This window comes from Heteronotia binoei, chromosome 21 (genome assembly GCF_032191835.1).
Source record: "Heteronotia binoei isolate CCM8104 ecotype False Entrance Well chromosome 21, APGP_CSIRO_Hbin_v1, whole genome shotgun sequence".
Classification (NCBI taxonomy): domain Eukaryota; kingdom Metazoa; phylum Chordata; class Lepidosauria; order Squamata; family Gekkonidae; genus Heteronotia; species Heteronotia binoei.
In genome coordinates this window covers 169,725,223-169,743,624 of record NC_083243.1, presented here as the reverse complement: position 1 = coordinate 169,743,624, position 18,402 = coordinate 169,725,223, and the positions used below count along the sequence as shown (strand labels likewise).

The following is an 18,402-nucleotide window of genomic DNA, read 5'->3' as shown; positions in this document are numbered from 1 at the left end:
TCATTTCTTTTGGGAAACAGGTTTTTCCCTGCTTCTCCACAGCATTGTGTGCATTCATGCACTTCTGGAGTTCCTTGACTTTTATCCAGTCTTTCTCAAGCATGCTTTGCTCCAAAGTTTTGGGGAAGACTGCAGTAAAGTTGGGATGGCCGTTGTGTGTGGGGGAAAATCAGGATTCTCTGGCTCATGGAAGGCTTTTTTCCTGAATCTCTTGCCATGGCAGCCATTTTCTCCCCTTCCAGTAAGGCATTTTTTCTTTCAAAACATTGGTGCCAGAATATGGTTGTATCAAAATACCATTGTACTGATAGGGTGCAGTAGGTTATCTTAATTCCCAGCTTTCATCCCCCCCCCCCCCAAAAGCCTGTAGCCCTTATGTATACAAAAATAAGTCTGTAGTCCTTATGTATGCAAGCAAAAGGACTAGAGCAGGGGTGTCGAACTCATTTGTTATGAAGAAGAAGATATTGAATTTATATCCCGCCCTCCACTCAGAGTCTCAGAGCGGCTTACAATCTCCTTTACCTTCCTCCCCCACAACATACACCCTGTGAGGTGGGTGGGGCTGAGAGGGCTCTCACAGCAGCTGCCTGTTCAAGGACAACCTCTGCCAGAGCTATGGCTGACCCAAGGCTATTCCAGCAGGTGCAAGTGGAGGAGTGGGGAATCAAACCTGGTTCTCCCAGATAAGAGTCCGCACGCTTAACCACTACACCAAACTGGCTCTGAGGGCCAGATCTGATATAAATGAGGCCTTGTTGGGCCGGGCCATGTCAGGCCAGGCCATGTGTATATCTATTTAAGATTAGGAAGCAGAGATAAAAACTTTATAAAGGACACAGAAAAACACAATCAAATATTTTTAAAAAAAACTTAAAACATTAGCACTGTTTGGACTTAAAGGTGCTTTCTTTGTATTTTTCCCATGGAATACAGGAAACTGGGCGAAGGAAGCTCTGGGTCTTTCCTTCCTTCCCCAGGAAGGGGGAGGAACCTCAGCCAAGAAAGAAGAGAGACTAGATTCAGTAGCTCTGCTGTGCGATTGAGCAAGCCTGGCAAAGCAAGCTGTTATGCAGAAGGAAGCAAGAGATAGGGAGAAGGAAGCAGATGACAGCTAGTTGCTCAAGGGCCTGACTAGAAACTTTTTAAAAATTTATAGTCGGAAATTCAGAGAAACTACTGCACCTATTGGTACAACAGTATATTGATAATAATTGAGTTATAGTGCCTTTAAAAGAAAAAAAAGTCACAAAAGCCCTGTGGCTGTGGGAAGGCACTTCTGGGGAATTCAGGCAAAGAAGGTTGGGAAAACCTAATCTTTTTGAAGAGAATCTTTAAATTATTCCTTCACTACAATGATGAAGTTGCAAGCCTGGGTTCGCTTTTTTCTTATGGTGCTTTTCCTATTTTTAATATGTTAGTGTGACTGAATTCAGCTCTGCAGAATGAAGGCTGTGAACTTGGTAAAGGTCCTGAACATAATACTTTAGTGATTCCCTCTCACTTCCAAGAATTCATTCTGAAACGTGATCATGAAATCCATGATTTTGTAATGTCTATTGTTAAAGCCCTGAGCAGAAAGCTAAACAAAACTTCATATTCCCAATTGTAAACAATCCCTTTTAAGGGGATAATGAAATATGTTGTATATGATTCCAAGTTATGTATACTCAATGTGCCAAACAGTCTCTTCTGAGGCTGGCAGGTAATTCAAAGGATAACATTCTTTGAAAGTTCCTTTTAACAAGTATTAGTGCGGATGATCAGCACTTCTGTTGTTGAACTAAGTAATACAAACATCATGGCACATTTTCAGTGGAACTCTGGATAAACAGATCAGTGGGCTAAGAATGGTGTAATTCTGCTTCTATACAAGGTTGAAGGGAACAAACTAGTCCTTACCGATGTTAGAAAAGTACACTGTACTCTTATTAGTTTGGGTTTTTAAAAAAATCTTAAAATATTAGCAGTTGCTTCCCTTACCTGTTCCTCTTTGATTGCATTTTCTTAGGAAGAAGCCCCCAATACAGTATGTTCGCTGTGAGATGGAAGGATGTGGTACAGTTCTTGCACATCCTCGGTATCTACAGGTAAGAAGAGTTGTACTACTAGTTAGTTGCCATTCAAGGGAAATACACTACTACTGTTTACAGTATAGGTTTCTTCATTTCCACTTCCATTTGCTGTTCCTTTTAACAAAATGCACCTGACATTTAGTGCAATGGCACTATTTCTGCAGTAAAAGTTTTGTGGAATCGGTAGGATTTTCTGTCCAAAGCGAGTAGGGCTATTTTGCCAGATGCCTCTTAAACACTCAGCTCCATCTCTTGGTCTGTTGCATGCTGCCATACACACGTTTCTCAGATGCCTGTTTACTGTTGAGCAGCAAACTAACAAAGCCTTTAAGAGGAGGGAATTCAGAGCCCTGTGTATTTAAATCATTTCATTTCCTGCATTTCTTTGCTGCAAATGCCTTTTATTTTATTTGGAAAATCTTCGTACTGTCTCTCCAGAGAACCTTCTTGAGGCAGATTACAAAATAATACACAATGAAATAATAAAATAGCAAAACAGTAATTACAAATTAAAAACCCAGCTAGAACATTACAACAGCATAGTACATTGAGCAGCTTTAAAACTATTCTCATTAAGTAGTTCTCCAGCTAGAAACAGACTGTAAAAAAATCAACCCCTAAATTAAAATTCTGGGCAGAAAAGTAAATATTTTGGCCTGGCAACTTAAAAGGAACAGGGTAGGCACTAGGTGAACATTCCATAGGCAACATGCTACCACTGGAAAAGCCCTCTCTCTGCTCGGCTCATGTCTGCAGTCAATGGCACAAAGAGCAGAGATTGTAGAAAAAATCTTAATTGGTAGGCTGGACAATACAGGAGGTGGTGATCCTTCTGGTACCCTGGCCCCAAGTCATTTAGGGCCGTAAAGGTAAGACCAACCACATGAAATTCAAACAGATGGGCAACTAGTGTAGATCTTTCAGCACAGGGCCAATAGGATCCCTGACCCTCACATTAGCCTTAGCTGCTGTGTTTTGGACCAGCTGCAGTTTCAGCCATATGATAAAAGGTGCTGCATGTCACAGAGTAGACCTAAATGTGCAACTGTAGAACATGATCCTACAGAACTTCTAAGCTACAAACTTACTCTCTCGTGGAATGTGATCCTTACTCCAGCACAGGCTGACTCTTCTGTCCTCAGGCAGCTTTTCCAGGGACCAACAATACTGTTCTCTCTCCTTTCTCCCCCACCTCCAAAAGATTTCAAATACATGTGCATACTTTTTTTCTCCTGCTGTTTTTCTGCTCTAATTAACCTTTTCACAAATTGGTTTGTTTACTGTATTTATAGTCAGTCCTTTTCTGTGAGACTCAAAGCAAATTAAACTGTATAAATTTCTGACAATCCATATGAAAAGGCATCTAATAAACACAGTGTAGGTTGATATGTAGTTGTATGAGGAGGTGTCTAAAGAGCAATGGACTAGAATTACCGAAATCAGAATGGCCATAGCATATTAGACATGAATACAGTGTTTGGATATAATGAGGGGGAAAATTACATCAGATGAAAACAATGAAATATCAACAGGGTAATATGTGCAGCAAACAGTGGTAGAATTCATAGTCCCTTTCCCTTTATAAAGCACTTTATTGAACTGTTCTGTTATAGTATATAGCCTGTTACCCTTATAGAAGACCTTTCCTGAACAACTCAGTTTTACATAGTTGCATGACAGTTTTACATAGTTATATAACAGGAACATGAGAGCCCTGTTCACCTCTGACAGCTATTTCATAAGGGAGGGGCCACAACTGAAAGCACATGTATGAGAAGTTTTTGCCTGTTTGCAAACTGGGCTGCGGCATTCTGTTCCAGCTGGAGTTTCTAGGTTGGTATCAGTGCACTGTTATATGTAATTAGCTCTTTTGAAGAACTCCAGAATATGTTGCTGCTTTTGAGTAGCAAGAAATGTTTTGATGCCCACTTAACAGTACTGCAAATGCCAGAAATCTGAGGGACACCATAAATATTGTGTACTTCAAGTCCCAGTTCCTGCTTCTGTCACTCTTTAGTCCAAAGCTTTCATAATGAATGCTGTTTAAAAACCCTCCAAAACTTAAGACTGCCATTGGCTTTCAGTCATATGTTACTAACATGTAGAACACTTGGTTTGACTTTTTCCCCTATTACTAATAAACCTTTAAAATTTCCCTTGACCTCAGCATCACATCAAGTATCAGCACTTGCTGAAAAAGAAATATGTCTGTCCCCATCCCTCTTGTGGGCGCCTCTTTCGACTCCAGAAGCAACTTTTGCGGCATGCCAAACACCACACAGGTAATATGGCCACAATTCTCATTTGCAACTTTGTAAAGAATTGAAAACTGATTAAAGCATGAGAAACTTTAATCCAAGCACAGAGAGCACGTGATACAAGTATGGGAAACTTTGTTATAGAGCATGAGAAAAGAAAATCTCAGATACCAACTTAAAACTCCTGTGTTTGTAAAGTTGTGCCTCAGGGTTACTCTCTTGTTCCATTTTCAGATACCTGTTCAGGTTTCTTTTCAGTTTACAATGACAATATGCCAGGTTAGGGCTTTTGTCAGTAATTATATCTAATGCGTCTAATCTAATTTTCATGTGTCCTGTTAAAAGCAAGTAGTGTAGAGTATATGTGCGTTTTGAAATATGATAAAGACTTTCAACGTTCAATGCCCATAGCTTTTAAAAAAGCATTTCCCAATATTTTCTTGTTGCAGATCCATGTAGCATAATCAGTTCTGTGTATGGGCTATTGCTTTGCCTTCCAGATAAATCATGTAATCTGTTTTCAGTTCTGTCCAAGGGCATTTAGTCTGTTCCTTTGTCCTCACTTCTTTCCTGCAGGAGTATGACAAGGCTGCATTGATTAGTTGTACTCACAACTGGTTTGGAAATGAGTTTGCAGATGTCACCAGCCTATAAATTTTGCTGACCCACATGCCCAAATATACAAGTGCAAATGAACAGAATTCAGAATTGAATACCTAGCTACTTTAACATAGTGAAAGCTTAAAATTTAGTAAATACTAGTGTTCACAAGCAATATTGATGTTCCCAGACACATTTTCTGAACTTCAGAATAGGTTCTCTACTTTTTAAAGCATATGTCAGTGAACACTGATAATCACATTTAAACCACTGTTAATGTTCAGTGGTATTTATATGTACACTTTTGGATGTTCACTGAAACATGGATATTTAATATTTGCCTTTTCTACTTATACTAGAGTTGCACTGAGAGTAGAGAATGCATTAGGTATTTATATATATGAAATATTGAGGGAAGCAATTAATTTTATTGTTATTATTTGCTTATTTATATTCCGCCCAATTCCCCCGTTTGGGGGCTCAGAGCAGAGTAAATCAAATAGAAATAAAATCATAATAAAACCAATTACAACATTCAGTAAAGTGCAGCAAGATGATTCAGCAAGATGATATGGCAGCAAAGTGGTATAGCACAAAAACAGTACCACAATACAGCACTATAATACAGTAGTGCAGTAGAGCAGCAGGGGGGGAGGCCAACCAATCGAATAAATAGATGCCCGCTGCCTCATCCAAAAACCTGGCAGAACAGCTCTGTTTTGCAGGCCCTACGAAAGGCCAGCAAGCCAGGTAGGGCCCGGATCTCCATAGGGAGCTGATTCCACCAGGTTGTGGACAGGACCAAAAAAGTCCTGGCCCTGGTAGAGGCAAGACGGGCATCTCTTGGGCAGGGGACTATAGGAAGATCTTGGGAGGCCAAGTGAAGCGACCTCTGGGGCGTATATGGGAGGAGATGGTCCCAGGCCGCGCAAAACTAACACCTTGAAACAGATCCAGTACTCTATAGGCAGCCAGTGCAAGCCACGGAGCACTGGCCATATGCTCTCCCATACAGGTGATGCACTCAGCAGGCGAGCTGCCGCATTCTGCACCCGCTGCAGTTTCCAGTTAAGTTTCAGGGGCAAGCCAGCGTAGAGCGAGTTACCGTAGTCCAGCCTAGGAGTCTGGAAGAATATGCTGTTTTCCCTTACTTTAGCCTCTGAAAGAATAAGAAGTGAAAGGACATTTGTTGAACCTTGGAGCTTGCAAATTATGCGAATAAGGAAAAACTAGATTACAGACACAAATCTATAATTTAACCTGAATTAGTGTTTGTGTTATCACTGTTTTGTAAGACTTTTTAATTGAAGAACTCTGTTCTGTCTAAGCCAAGAGTGGAATGTCTCTGTCCCTTTCAGCCTGATCAGACCTCTTCTCCCTCCACCTATCTTGTCCTTATCGACACCCTCTCCATCTAACCCAAACCACCTCTCCTGAGGTAGCTAGGGGTAAAGTTTCTAAAGGAGTGTGTATGCCTCTGGATCTGTCCATACATGGTAGGGAGGGTGGTAGTGAGCCAGCCAGTTTTAAAACTGGCAGTATGTGACATCAGCATCATCACTGAGAAAAATTACCCAATGCAAAGGATCTTCTCCACCAGCAATCTGCTCAGAAAGGAATAGTGCAGATCTTTCAAATCCCTGAGCTTTGTCTGCCTTCATTCCTTGCTGGGATCTTTATATAATAGAATTTAAATGGAACTGATAAACATATTTTGTGTGAATGAGTGAGATGTTTGTACTTTATCTACTGCATTTATATTTGTAGCGGAGAAATAGTTCCCTGTCACTTTTGAAAAAAAATCTTAATGGGAAAATATTCGAAACTATAATAGTACTGTGAATCCAAATGGCAATGGAGAAACATTGAGTCTGTTTGAGATGCAAACTCAAATCTTGAGGTACTGTGTGCTATTTTACAGATCAAAGGGATTATATCTGTGAATATTGTGCTCGTGCTTTCAAGAGTTCTCACAATCTAGCAGTTCACCGAATGATCCACACAGGCGAGAAGCCATTACAGTGAGTAGTGTCGTGTTCCCTTGCTTCCTGTTTTCATATGGGATTGCTCCAACTGCATCTTTGTAATGAGTGCTTATTCTCTTAGGCTGCCTCTTATTACAGTTGTGTTCATTCTGTAAACAGTAGATTTTACCTTAACTATAACCTACCTTTTCTGCCCCTTTCCCCTATTTTCTTTAGATGTGAGATATGTGGATTCACCTGTCGGCAGAAGGCATCATTGAACTGGCACATGAAAAAGCATGATGCAGATACCTTTTACCAGTTCTCATGCAATATCTGTGGAAAGAAGTTTGAGAAAAAGGACAGCGTTGTAGCACATAAGGCAAAGAGCCACCCAGAGGTGCTTATTGCTGAAGCGCTGGCAGCCAATGCAGGCGCCCTCATCACTAGCACTGACATCCTGGGCACCAATGCAGAGTCAATTGCCCCACCCACAGATGGCCAGGGTCTTCCCCTTCTTCCAGAACCCCTTGGAAACACCGCTTCTGGAGAGTGTCTGCTGCTGAACCCTGATGGGATGCCTAAGGCATACTGCAGTGGGGGTGACCGTGTTAGTCTGATGGCAGATGGAAAAATCTTTGTGGGCAGTGCTAGCAGTGAGAATACAGAAGGGCTGGTCATGAACACAGAGATCCTTGGAGCCACCACTGAAGTTCTAATTGAAGATTCTGATTCTACAGGACCTTAGTGAGAAAAGAGCACATGGGTATTGGGACAACTTGAACTTGTATTTAAAAAAAAATAAAAGGAAAAAAATCATTCAACATAGAGAAGCTAAACAAATTAAAATTACTAGTCAGATAACTAAAGGGCCTGCTCCCCCACTCACCCACCCCCTTCCTGAGTGGATCACTGCACATTCTTTCAGAGTCCCTTGGAGAGGAATGTTGCCTTTACACAGACAGTCTGACAAAGCAAAGGAATTCTTGCAATGCAGTGAAGAGAAGCAGCCAGAGCCTATCCCTCTCCCTGCCCTCCCAAGTAAGCAAACTTCCTGCTTCTTGACCACATCGCAAGCTTGAAGGTGTTTGTGCTTGGATCGGTATCTAAATCTTGGAATCCTCTTTTGGTTTTCCAGTCACTCATCCTGTTCTATGCATTGTTACACTTTGACCCTTGCAGGCTGTTACTTTTCCTTCTAGGGTTTGGAAGTATAGTTTGGCACTTTAGGATGAGCTGTAAAACAGCATATATTTGTTTCTCTCATCCTTCCCTTCTGCTTCTGTGAGGAAAGAATGGGTATACCAGCACTCTGATGGTGTGTGCTTTCTTAATGAGGGATGCCATCCTTTTTTGTACAGTTATGCTGGCTGCAAAAGTGTGTGGGAGAAGCAGTGAGAATGGTTGCTAGGCTGGTAAAAGTAAATTTGCACTTTGAACATGTCATTTTTGTTTGTTTTTTAAAGTGGAGATAACAATTTCTTATTTATTGTTTTTTTTTGGGGGGGGGGGGTTAAAAGGGCTGTTTTAGTTGCTGTTTAGGGAAGTTTTTTCCTTCCAAAACTGAAATACCTTTTATGTGGCATATAGCAGGAACAGCAAACCATGTTTAGGAATTATCTCTTTTTCCTAAGGGGAAAAAGTGCTAGTGTCGCAGAGTAGGTCTCATTGTCCATTCTGGAAAACAGTAAGGAGCCCGTTAGCTTCAACATTGCTTGTTTGGAGAGGGAAGGATCAGGTTGAGGAGGAGCAATGGCTACTTTATAGCTCTGCTATCATTAATCATTTCAACTTTTTAAACCTCTTTCTCACTGTGTTTCATTGTTTGCTTTACCTGTAGCTTGGATGGGCAAATGCCAGGAAGAACAGCAAGTCTTGTCTTGAGGTTGTACTAATTTCTGAATATCTTTGTGGCTAGCGTTCTAACACACTCTGCCTCTTAGACATTTTGACCCAGCCTTTTCAAATCCATTTTGAGGCAAAACTGACATTGAGTGGTGGAATCTCAATCTTTCTTCAGCCATACGTCCAGTCTTCTCATTTAGATGCACATATTTTTGTTTCTGTGAAACTTATTGGTGTGAGTATCAACAGAGAATGAAATGAGTTTAGTATTTTGTTGGAAAATTAGAAAGGCAAATGTGACATTTAAGTATTTTTGAGGTATCATTTGTGGGAGCTCTTGACTATTTATGAGCTTGTAGTGGCATAATACTTCTGCGATTCATTAGGTTTTTTAATAACCTAATATGTTCATAAGTCCAAGGACTGAACTGAGGATTTCTCTTGAGCATGATTATAATTAAACAGTTGTGCTGCCATTTGTGTTAGAGCAGTGTTTTGATACTTAAGGGACAAAAGGCTTTTAGTCTAGCGCTCTACCTCACATAATTCTAAATCCTGTTGTAGCACTCACTGGCATTATCTGCACACATTTCCAGCTACACCTTTTTGTAGTCCTTGTTATCTGGAGAGGAGCCTCAATGCTGTTCCTTATAGCTAGCTGGAAGCTAAGCATCAGCAGGATATTAAGTGAAGCACTAAAATGAGCCAGTCGTGGTCAGTCCTGCACATGTGCTCCAGCCTACCAGGAGTTTTATCTTGCCTCTTCTGCAGCATGACCAGAGACTTTAACAGCCTTTTCTGTTTTGTGCTGCACATAGCCTAGCAGATGCTTGTTGTGCATACAGACATGAATTCTCTCATAAAGTTCACACTGGAATGGTGTCAGGTTGAAAGCTTGTCCTGTGCTCTACTGAGGAGACTGCCCACTGTGGAATATAGTGTGGTGTAACCAAGAGAAATCGTCATGTAAATTGTTTTCAACTTGTGCAGGCTTGTAACTTGACAGGACAGAGATGCTATAGATGGTTAGGTGATCTGTTCCCCTCCTTGAGGTGCCCATCAGTCTTTTAGCTGTCTCTTTTAGACAATTCTGCTGATTGCTTTCCCATGGGTGTATGTATGAAAGTAACTGTCTTGTATTTAATAAGAACAGCCCCTTGCACTCCAGTGTAGATAAGACCATTACAACAACTTCTCTGGATTTATGAACTGAACCAATTGGTTTCTGATACAAAACTTTCTACAGTTTCCCCTGTGTGTCTCCCACCAAAACGCATGCAGTTTTGCTTCAATTATTGTACTTGCAATAAATTATTTGTATTTTCTTCTATTAAGCTTTTTTCCTCTGTGAAGGAAGCATGGTGCTGGGAGCTGAAGCTATATAATCTCCTTCCTCCTTCAATATAGGATAGTTTACAATAACTAATCTGACATTCACCGACTGCAAGTGCAGTTCCATAGTCTTGTCTTATCTGTAAACTCTTTGAATGGTAAGCATTTGAGCCCCTTCCTGTTCATGTTAGGGATCCTGTGCATCTCCCTTTTAAGGAGCTGAAACAAGCTTATTTCTTAGTTGGATGAGTTTGAATTCCCTCCAGCATTTCACCTGAATGGCAATAGAACAGTAGATGAGAACAAGAATCTCAGGAGTTTTGCAAAGGCTAGCATACTTTAATGTATGAAAAATGGCCCATCTGATTTAGATGCTTCATTGCTGTGGTCTCTGAAAAGTGGCATGACACTGATGAGTTTGTGGGAAGAGAGAAAGGGGAGATAAAGCCTTGGTGGCACTTTCCAAGGAGATTTTGAAGAGCTGGGGGCAAACTGCACTTGCATTGCATTGTGAATCCTACCAGAGGACAGGGGCCAGGATTTGCGATTGATAGCAGAACTACCTGAAGTAGTAGCCACTGGGTGGCAACAGAGCTGTGTTGCATTGTGGCACATCCCTATTTTTTAGTGTAAGGGGAAAGGATGGTGGAATTGACAAGTCTTTGATTGCTTAAAAGCCTTGTTGCATACAGAGTTCTCCACACAGTGGTGGTGGATACCTGGGGAGGGGAACGGGGGTGGGTGGGGAAGGGGCAGTGTTAAATCCATGTTGATAAAGGGTTGTGTATACAGAAGTAAATAAACTAATAAAAAGGGATACTCTGTTTTTCATCTCTTGTTTTTCTTCAACTATTTTAAGATAGCTAAAATATTCTTCCTTTCCAGTATTTTCTCATCACACCCATCCTGTAAGGAGCTCAGGGTGGCTTACATGGGTCTCCTCTTGTCCACTTTGTCCTCACAACAGCCCTGTGAGGTAGGTTAGGCTGAGAGAGAGTTACTGGTCCAAAATCACCAAGTAAGCTTTGTGTCAGAGTGGGAATTTGAATCTGGATCTCCAATCCAGTAGTAACCATTACTCCACACTTGCTTTCTATATGCAGTTTAGGAGAGGGGTCATGGCTTAGTCATATGGAGCATCTTATTTGCCTGCAGGAGGTCCCAGGTTCAATCACTTTCAGGTAAATGGATCAAAATGTCGTTGACATGAAAACCTCTGCCTGAGACCATGAAGAGCTGTTGCCAGTTATCCAAGGCCAGTGATCTGACACATATAAAACCGCTTCATATGATCTCTGCAGTGACTATTGGGTCATGCTATGGAAGAAGGCTGATTAGTGTGATTGGCCATTTGATCAGTGTGCAAAAAGCATTTGTTTTTCCTCATCTTTTCCTAATAGTCCCTCAAGACTACCTAAAAGCCAAAGCTGGTGGTTGTGGGAGCTTCATGGAAAATGACACACACGGGTTGTACTGCGTATGCAGGGGGGGGTGGGAATTGAGCAAAATCATCCATTTGCATCAGTGGGTATCTTGTATCACTGTGTCCAGTAGAAGGAAGGGCATTTTTTTTCCTGATTACTCCATCTCACTGCAGTTCTTTCACCGTGTGGACATTTTGTCTATTATGTTTTCCTGCTCCCCATTATTGACTTTCCAGGGTATTGAAACTGCTTTCAGAAGGAGAGATAAGAGACGCAGTTTGTAGGACTCGAATGACTGTTTTGAATACCTGTGTGATTAAAGTAAACTGGTTTCAAAGAGGAATGAGAATGACAGTTATTACAGTTGCAAAATTACATACATCCTTAATTATACTTGAATCACTAATGATTTATGTTCATCCAAGCATTTTTATTCTATTGCCAACAACCAGTCCTTTTCTCTTGCTACAGAATTCATGCCATTCTCTTACAAAAGTGATACAGATGTGTTAGGGTATTCTACCTCTCTGTGTCCAGATCTTTCATTAAATGTTTTCACCAGTGGCATTCATTAGTCTGGACTGGTCACTTAACATATTCAAACAAAAATAGGAATCTGTATTCACACTGCCGTTGACTTTCTATATTCTTTTTCCAAGTTGCATCCTCAGAAGTTATAGGCCTGAAGTGCATTTATGTGTAACTATGCAGCTTTATAAAGCTGGGCAAGAGTGTTTAAGGCTGAAGGAGGTTACCACCCTGCTACTGAGTGTACGAGAAAGGGTATGTTAGGGTAGTAACACCCTGCTCAGTATCCACTCTGATATGAGGTAGGGGCAGAGTGACCAGTCTGTAACAGATTCCTGTGGCATCTTAACTAATAAAAATAGTAAATGCTGAAGCATGGTCTTAAGCTACTGAAGACACTGCCATAGCACCCTTTCTTTTTTTGTATTCAAAACGGTCAAAACTGATTTTTTTAAAAAGCTGATTGGGTTATAAAAACCTTATGATTTCATCATGAAGTTGGTAGTGAAGCTAGGGACTAGAGAATTATAGGGAAGAGGAGTATGTTGTCTCTGAAGTGTCTAGATGGCCAAATGTTCTAAAAACCACTCAGCAGTAAATAGGGTAGCTAATTAAACAGTTCCCCAATCTGATAATGAATAGGGAGTGCAGACAGACTAGATAGGGTGCCCAAACTGGCTCAGGAGCCACATGTGACTCTTCCACACACATTGTATGGCTCTCTAAGCCCTCACCACCTCATTGGCTGGTCTGGAGAAGGCATTTAACATCTCCAAGCTAGCTGGCATGGAGAAGATATTTGTCTCTTTAAATCTCTCTTCGTCCCTCTTTTTCTCTCCCCCATCTATTTTCACTCTCCACTTCTTTCATTCTTTCCACCTCTCTTTTAATTTGTTTCCAATTGTCAAAGCTAGAGAATGCTTGGCAAAATATATCACTTTCAAGAAAATTTTCAGGAAACAAAGTTCCAGTTATCTAGTTCAGTTTATTACATCAAAGATTATTTAAAAACTGAAATAAGTAAGATGCTGTGCCAGCAGCTCAAGGCTGCTTTTATTCTTGCCTGATGCTCTGTGTGTGCCTATGTATAATAATATATAACTACACAGTGAATAGGATGGGGCCATGATTGGCGTCTCAGGAGCTGGTGGGCCAGAGTGAGTCTGGCTGCGTTCATGTCTTTCAAGAAAATTTTCAGGAAACAAAGTTCCAGTTATCTAGTTCAGTTTATTACATCAAAGATTATTTAAAAACTGAAATAAGTAAGATGCTGTGCCAGCAGCTCAAGGCTGCTTTTATTCTTGCCTGATGCTCTGTGTGTGCCTATGTATAATAATATATAACTACACAGTGAATAGGATGGGGCCATGATTGGCGTCTCAGGAGCTGGTGGGCCAGAGTGAGTCTGGCTGCGTTCATGTCTTGCAGCTCTCAAACATCTGAAGTTTATTCTATATTGATCTTACATTGAGCAGATTGACCACTCCTGGACTAGACTTTCTTAAAACTGTTCTGAGGAGGCAGTAGTGAAGGATTTCATTTCTCATATTTCTTTCCATTAGCCTCTGCTTTAGTATCAGAGCATGTTCTAAATGGGTGATAGGTAAATAACTGAAGAGTTCTGGACAGCAGAGGCTTATGTCAAAATAATATTAGGGTGATACAGTCCTAATGGATTAGTAGATAAGGGATGTTAAGTAGATCAAAATACCTCCTTCAGTAACTATGGCGTATAGGAATATGCTAGTGCTCCAGAAAGGTAGCCTAGAATGTAATGCTGTTAAGATGTGTGCATTGGTATCAACAAGGCTTTGCGTGTATGGCAGCATATCATGGACTGTAGGCAGTTCATTGCTTGGAGTTATTGCTTATGTACCATTCTTACTGTTTACCTTAGCAATACTAACCATGCCATAAGTGCTGCTAACCCTTCTTATAATGGACACCTCTTATCTGGAAAATTGGCATCATTTTGTCCTCAAGATATCACATACCACTCCTAAAACGTAAGTGATTCATGCTATGGCTTGCCATGCATTAAAGGTAAAGGTCATTTTCGACTCTGGGGTGACGTTGCTTTCGCAACGTTTTCACAGCAGACTTTTTACAGGGTGGTTTGCCATTGCCTTCCCCAGTCATCCGCATTTTCCCCCCAGCAAGCTGGGTACTCATTTTACCGACCTCAGAAGGATGGAAGGCTGAGTCAACCCGCTGCCGGCTACCTGAAGCAGCTTTCGCTGGGATAGAACTCAGGTCATGAGCAGAGGGCTCCAACTGCAGTACTGCAGCTTTACCACTCTGCGCCACGGGGCTCTTTGCCATGCATTACATGAAGTGAGATTATCAAAGATTTCAGGTTTTCACGGCTGGTAACATCATTAGGGTTTGTAGAGTCTTTCGGGATCAAGTGCCGTGTTCTACTGGAGAAAGTTTTCCTTCCAGTTTCGTTCTCAGCTGCGGAGAACATCCTCAGTGGCGTTGCAGCCGGAGCAGGCGCTCAGACCTTCTTGGCTGCTGTGCATTGCTGGCCACATTCTTTCACCCCTCAATCCAGTCTCCTTTTGATTGTTTTCTGCAAGCTGGAGAGGTGTGCTTCAGTTCTGCATTTCTCTTGGGAACAGGAAGATGCATAGAAATGTGTACCATTGTTATTGATCATTGGCTGCCTCTGCTAAATAGAAGGGCATTGGAACAGAGTCTAAGTCTGGAGGTGTTAGTAAATCTCCAGAACTGTTTATCTCTTAAGGAAATAGGATGTTGTCAAAGATCCACCATTGAGCTGATTGCTTAAATTGCTGCACATAAGGAGGAGAAATAAGAGCTTCAGTGCAAAGTATCTCTGAATGTTTCCCTGAGCCAGTTTGGTATAGTGGTTAAGTGTGTGGACTCTGATCTGGGAGAACCGGGTTTGATTCCCCACTCTTGCACTTGCAGCTGCTGGAATGGTCTTGGGTCAGCCATAGCTCTCGCAGCAGTTGTCCATGAAAGGGCAGCTTCTGCGAGAGCTCTTTCAGCTCCACCCACTTCACGGTGTCTGTTGCGGGAGAGGACGATAAAGGAGATTGTGAGCCACTCTTGCGATTCAGATTGAAGGGTGGGATAGAAATCCAATATCAATCATCATCATAATGCACAGCCATCTATGCTCTTCTGTTCTCTTATTTTGCTGTCTGGTGTTAAGAAGAGTTGGTCTTTATGCCCTGCTCTTCTCCATGATAGAGAATGAACAGGAATCAAAATGTATTCTAACACCTTATGACGGTAGTGAAATCTTTGTTGACCTGCCTATGCCTTGTTTGTGTCCCATTCTTTATATGTCGTAATAGAACAAGGGTGGGGGTTGTTTTCAGAGGGAAATGAGATGGCAGGAGTGATGGAATTTCAGTGTACATCAATGAGATGTTTCTATCACCTAGCATTTAACCAGGTATAAGTGAAGGGAGGAACAGTCGTTCCAGCTGCCTCTAAAGCCCTTCTGTCCTTTTCTCTACCTTAAGGAGTCTCAAAGCTGCTTACAATCACTTTCTCTTCCTCTCCTGCCAAAAGGCATCTTGTGAGGTAGGTGGGACTGAGAGAGCACAGAGAGAACTGTGACTGGCCCCAGGTCACCAAAAAGGCTTCATGTGAAGAAGTGGGGAATCAAACCCTGTTCTCCCGTCCATTGGTCTTGACTGTGCTACAGCATTCTGGCTCTAATTCATAGACACACCCATCTTCCTAGTTTGAAAAACTAGACTTTTAAAAAGTCAGCAAGTGGTATTTTGCAGTTTTGATGTACTTCAGGATTTTGAAAGAAACCTAGTTAATCACAGATACTTGGCACATAGGGTTTCCTTTTTCAGGGCAGAGACCTTATCCCATTGGAATTCAGTTGCTTTCTTCATCAGTATTTATGGTGTAATACACAAAAATTCAGCCTAAATAGAGCCATGCGGCATGTTGCAATGCAGCTGTACGCAGTGTTCATCTGACCTGCTTCTCTGCTGAAAAACATCTTGGATGTGACCGCTTCCTATGGAAAAGCAACAGAGAGGCACTTTCCCACATGCCATTTTAAAAAGACTTTTATCCTCAGCAATGGTACTTGCTGCAGCCAAGTAAGTAAAGTCATATACTAAAATATAATGTGCTGTAAAATGCCAAAAGCATTACATAACAAGCTAGCCACATCAGTCAGCGCATTCATATCAACCACTCTTCCTGATACTGGGGTAACATGAGTCAGGGTCCCCAATGACCTTCCTGAATAGGACTGTTAGTTATGCTTTAAAATGTGATGAGCCTCCTGAACAGAGTTCCAATGTACAGGGCCTCCACTAGAAGGCCCTGGTGCTCCTTGCTACCTGTAGCATCTCTGATAATGCATCCAAAATGGGGGGAGGGTATCCCAAGGGAAAACTGATCATCCTCTAAACTACTTATCTGATGTAACTTGCTCAGTCTTGAGTGCACTTTGCAGCCAATGTATGCAGAAAGAGTGACATTTTATGGAACTTTAGTATAACGCACGTCCACCAAAAACTCTGCCCTGTTATTTAAATTCAGGCTCCTTTTAGGAGATTTTTAAATTTGCTTCAGTTTTCAGACTTGGATTTGCATACAATCTATACAAATATGGATCCGCAAGCTTCTAAACTTCGTTGAGAGAAAATGAGATTGGGTGTGTTATGTTTAGCTTTTTTTTTGGTGAGTTACATTGACTTGATGCATGACCTTTCAGGTATCTTCTTCATCTGGCGTTTCCCATTTTGTACCAAAATACATGTGCAACATGATGCCAACTCTGGTTTTTAAAGTAATGTGCTGCTGTATATACTTTACCAATATGATCTAGACCCAGGCAGTGCTGGGGAGGGGAGGGGCTGCGGCTCAGCGATAGAGCATCTGCTTGGCATGCAGAAAGTTCCAGGTGTTCAATCCCTAGCATTTCCAGTTAAAAGTAGGCAAGAGGTGATGTGAAAGAGCTTAACCTAAAACCCTGGAGAGCTGCTGCGAGTTTGGCTAGACAATACTGACCTTGACGGACCAAGGTCTGATTCAGTATAAGGCAATTTCATGTGTTCATGTGCTTTTTACTGGTGCTGAAAGAAGTTACTAAAATGCTTGTCTGGTTGCATCTGCATACAAAGAAGCACCTCATTGACAACCATGAAGAAGTATATAGTTAAAACTTATGCCTCCCAGAGGAATGTGCAACAATGTCTTTTAGTGAACTGGTCTCCCTACGATATAATGGAGTGCTCAGCAAATAATCCTGAAGTGGGAGATTAGAACCGTAGGATGAAATCTTAAAATAATTTTCCTGGGAGTAAACCCCATCCAATAATATTGTACTTACTTCTGACTAGACCTATACAGATTGCTCCAGATCCTAGTGTGACTTAGGCTCTACACCACACAACTTTAGCTATTTAGAGGTAAAAGGGAAAAGCGCTATAGAGGGAGATTTGAATGCAGGTAGCAAACCCGCGTCCTTTTAAATTTTCTGAGCAAAGAAACAAAATTGGAGTGGACTATGCTCCACTACTCCACTTTTGAGCAGACTTCGGAGGATGGTGGAAGACAGGAGAGCCTAGCGTGACTTTGTCCATGGAGTCACAAAGAGCCGGACTCGACTGTGCGACAGAACAACAACAACACACTCCACTGCAGAATGCTCAGGCTTTGCCAAAAGGATTCCTATTACTCCTACTCTCAGTGTTAGTGGGGAGTGAAACTTGCACTGTCGGGAATGAAAGGACCAGAAAACAATTTGTTTGTCTCTCTCTCTCGGGCACCTTCTGTACCCTGAGCAGGTAGTCAACGGGCAGGACAAAAGCCTGCTGTTTTCCTCGTTGGCAATCAAGCACGCGGGTGGGAGGGAACGACCGACTGGCCTTCGCCCGAGGGGGGCCGGTTCTCACGCCGGAAAGATCCAGCGACAGGTGGCCCGAGGGGGAGACGACGGGCTGCTTCAAGGTGTCGCCGGCCTCCCCTTTTGGGCGACCGCGCCGGACCAACGCCAGCGGCGTGCCAAGAAAGAGCTTTGTGGCAGGGACTGGCCTGGGGTTAGCAGGTCCCTGACCTGGCTGCCGGCCCATCGCAATCAAGGCTGTGCAGAAGAATGCAGGGAAAGGGGTGGATCCCAACAAGCTCCGGGAGGGGAGGGGAGGGAAAGGGGAGCGAGGCGAACCACCAGCCGCCTTGGTCGCTCCCTGCGGGCTTAGCGGCCCCCCGGGGCAGGACTTGACAGTCCGCGGGGGACGGCGAGCAGCCGGAGGGCGGCGCACGAGCGGCGGCTTCTCTCCCGGGCTGGAATGCGCGAGCGGAGCAGGGAGTTTGCCGGCTAAGCAGCCCAGGGGGAGCAGCGCGCAGCTGGCGCCGTGGCTCGCGAGGG

The 18,402-nt window shown here is 42.4% G+C and overlaps 1 protein-coding gene across 1 annotated transcript in view; it reads left to right on the top strand.

Moving 5' to 3' along the window:
* Positions 1-10,903, top strand: part of ZFP91 (ZFP91 zinc finger protein, atypical E3 ubiquitin ligase) — a 31,281-nt gene extending 20,378 nt beyond the window's left edge. Inside the window, exons 8-11 of the mRNA XM_060261220.1 lie at positions 2,012-2,090; positions 4,243-4,357; positions 6,855-6,954; positions 7,135-10,903. Of these exons, the coding sequence (XP_060117203.1) occupies positions 2,012-2,090; positions 4,243-4,357; positions 6,855-6,954; positions 7,135-7,645 (805 nt within the window). The 3' untranslated portion in view covers positions 7,646-10,903. The remainder of the gene's footprint in view (positions 1-2,011; positions 2,091-4,242; positions 4,358-6,854; positions 6,955-7,134) is intronic.
* The last annotated feature ends 7,499 nt before the right edge of the window (positions 10,904-18,402 follow it).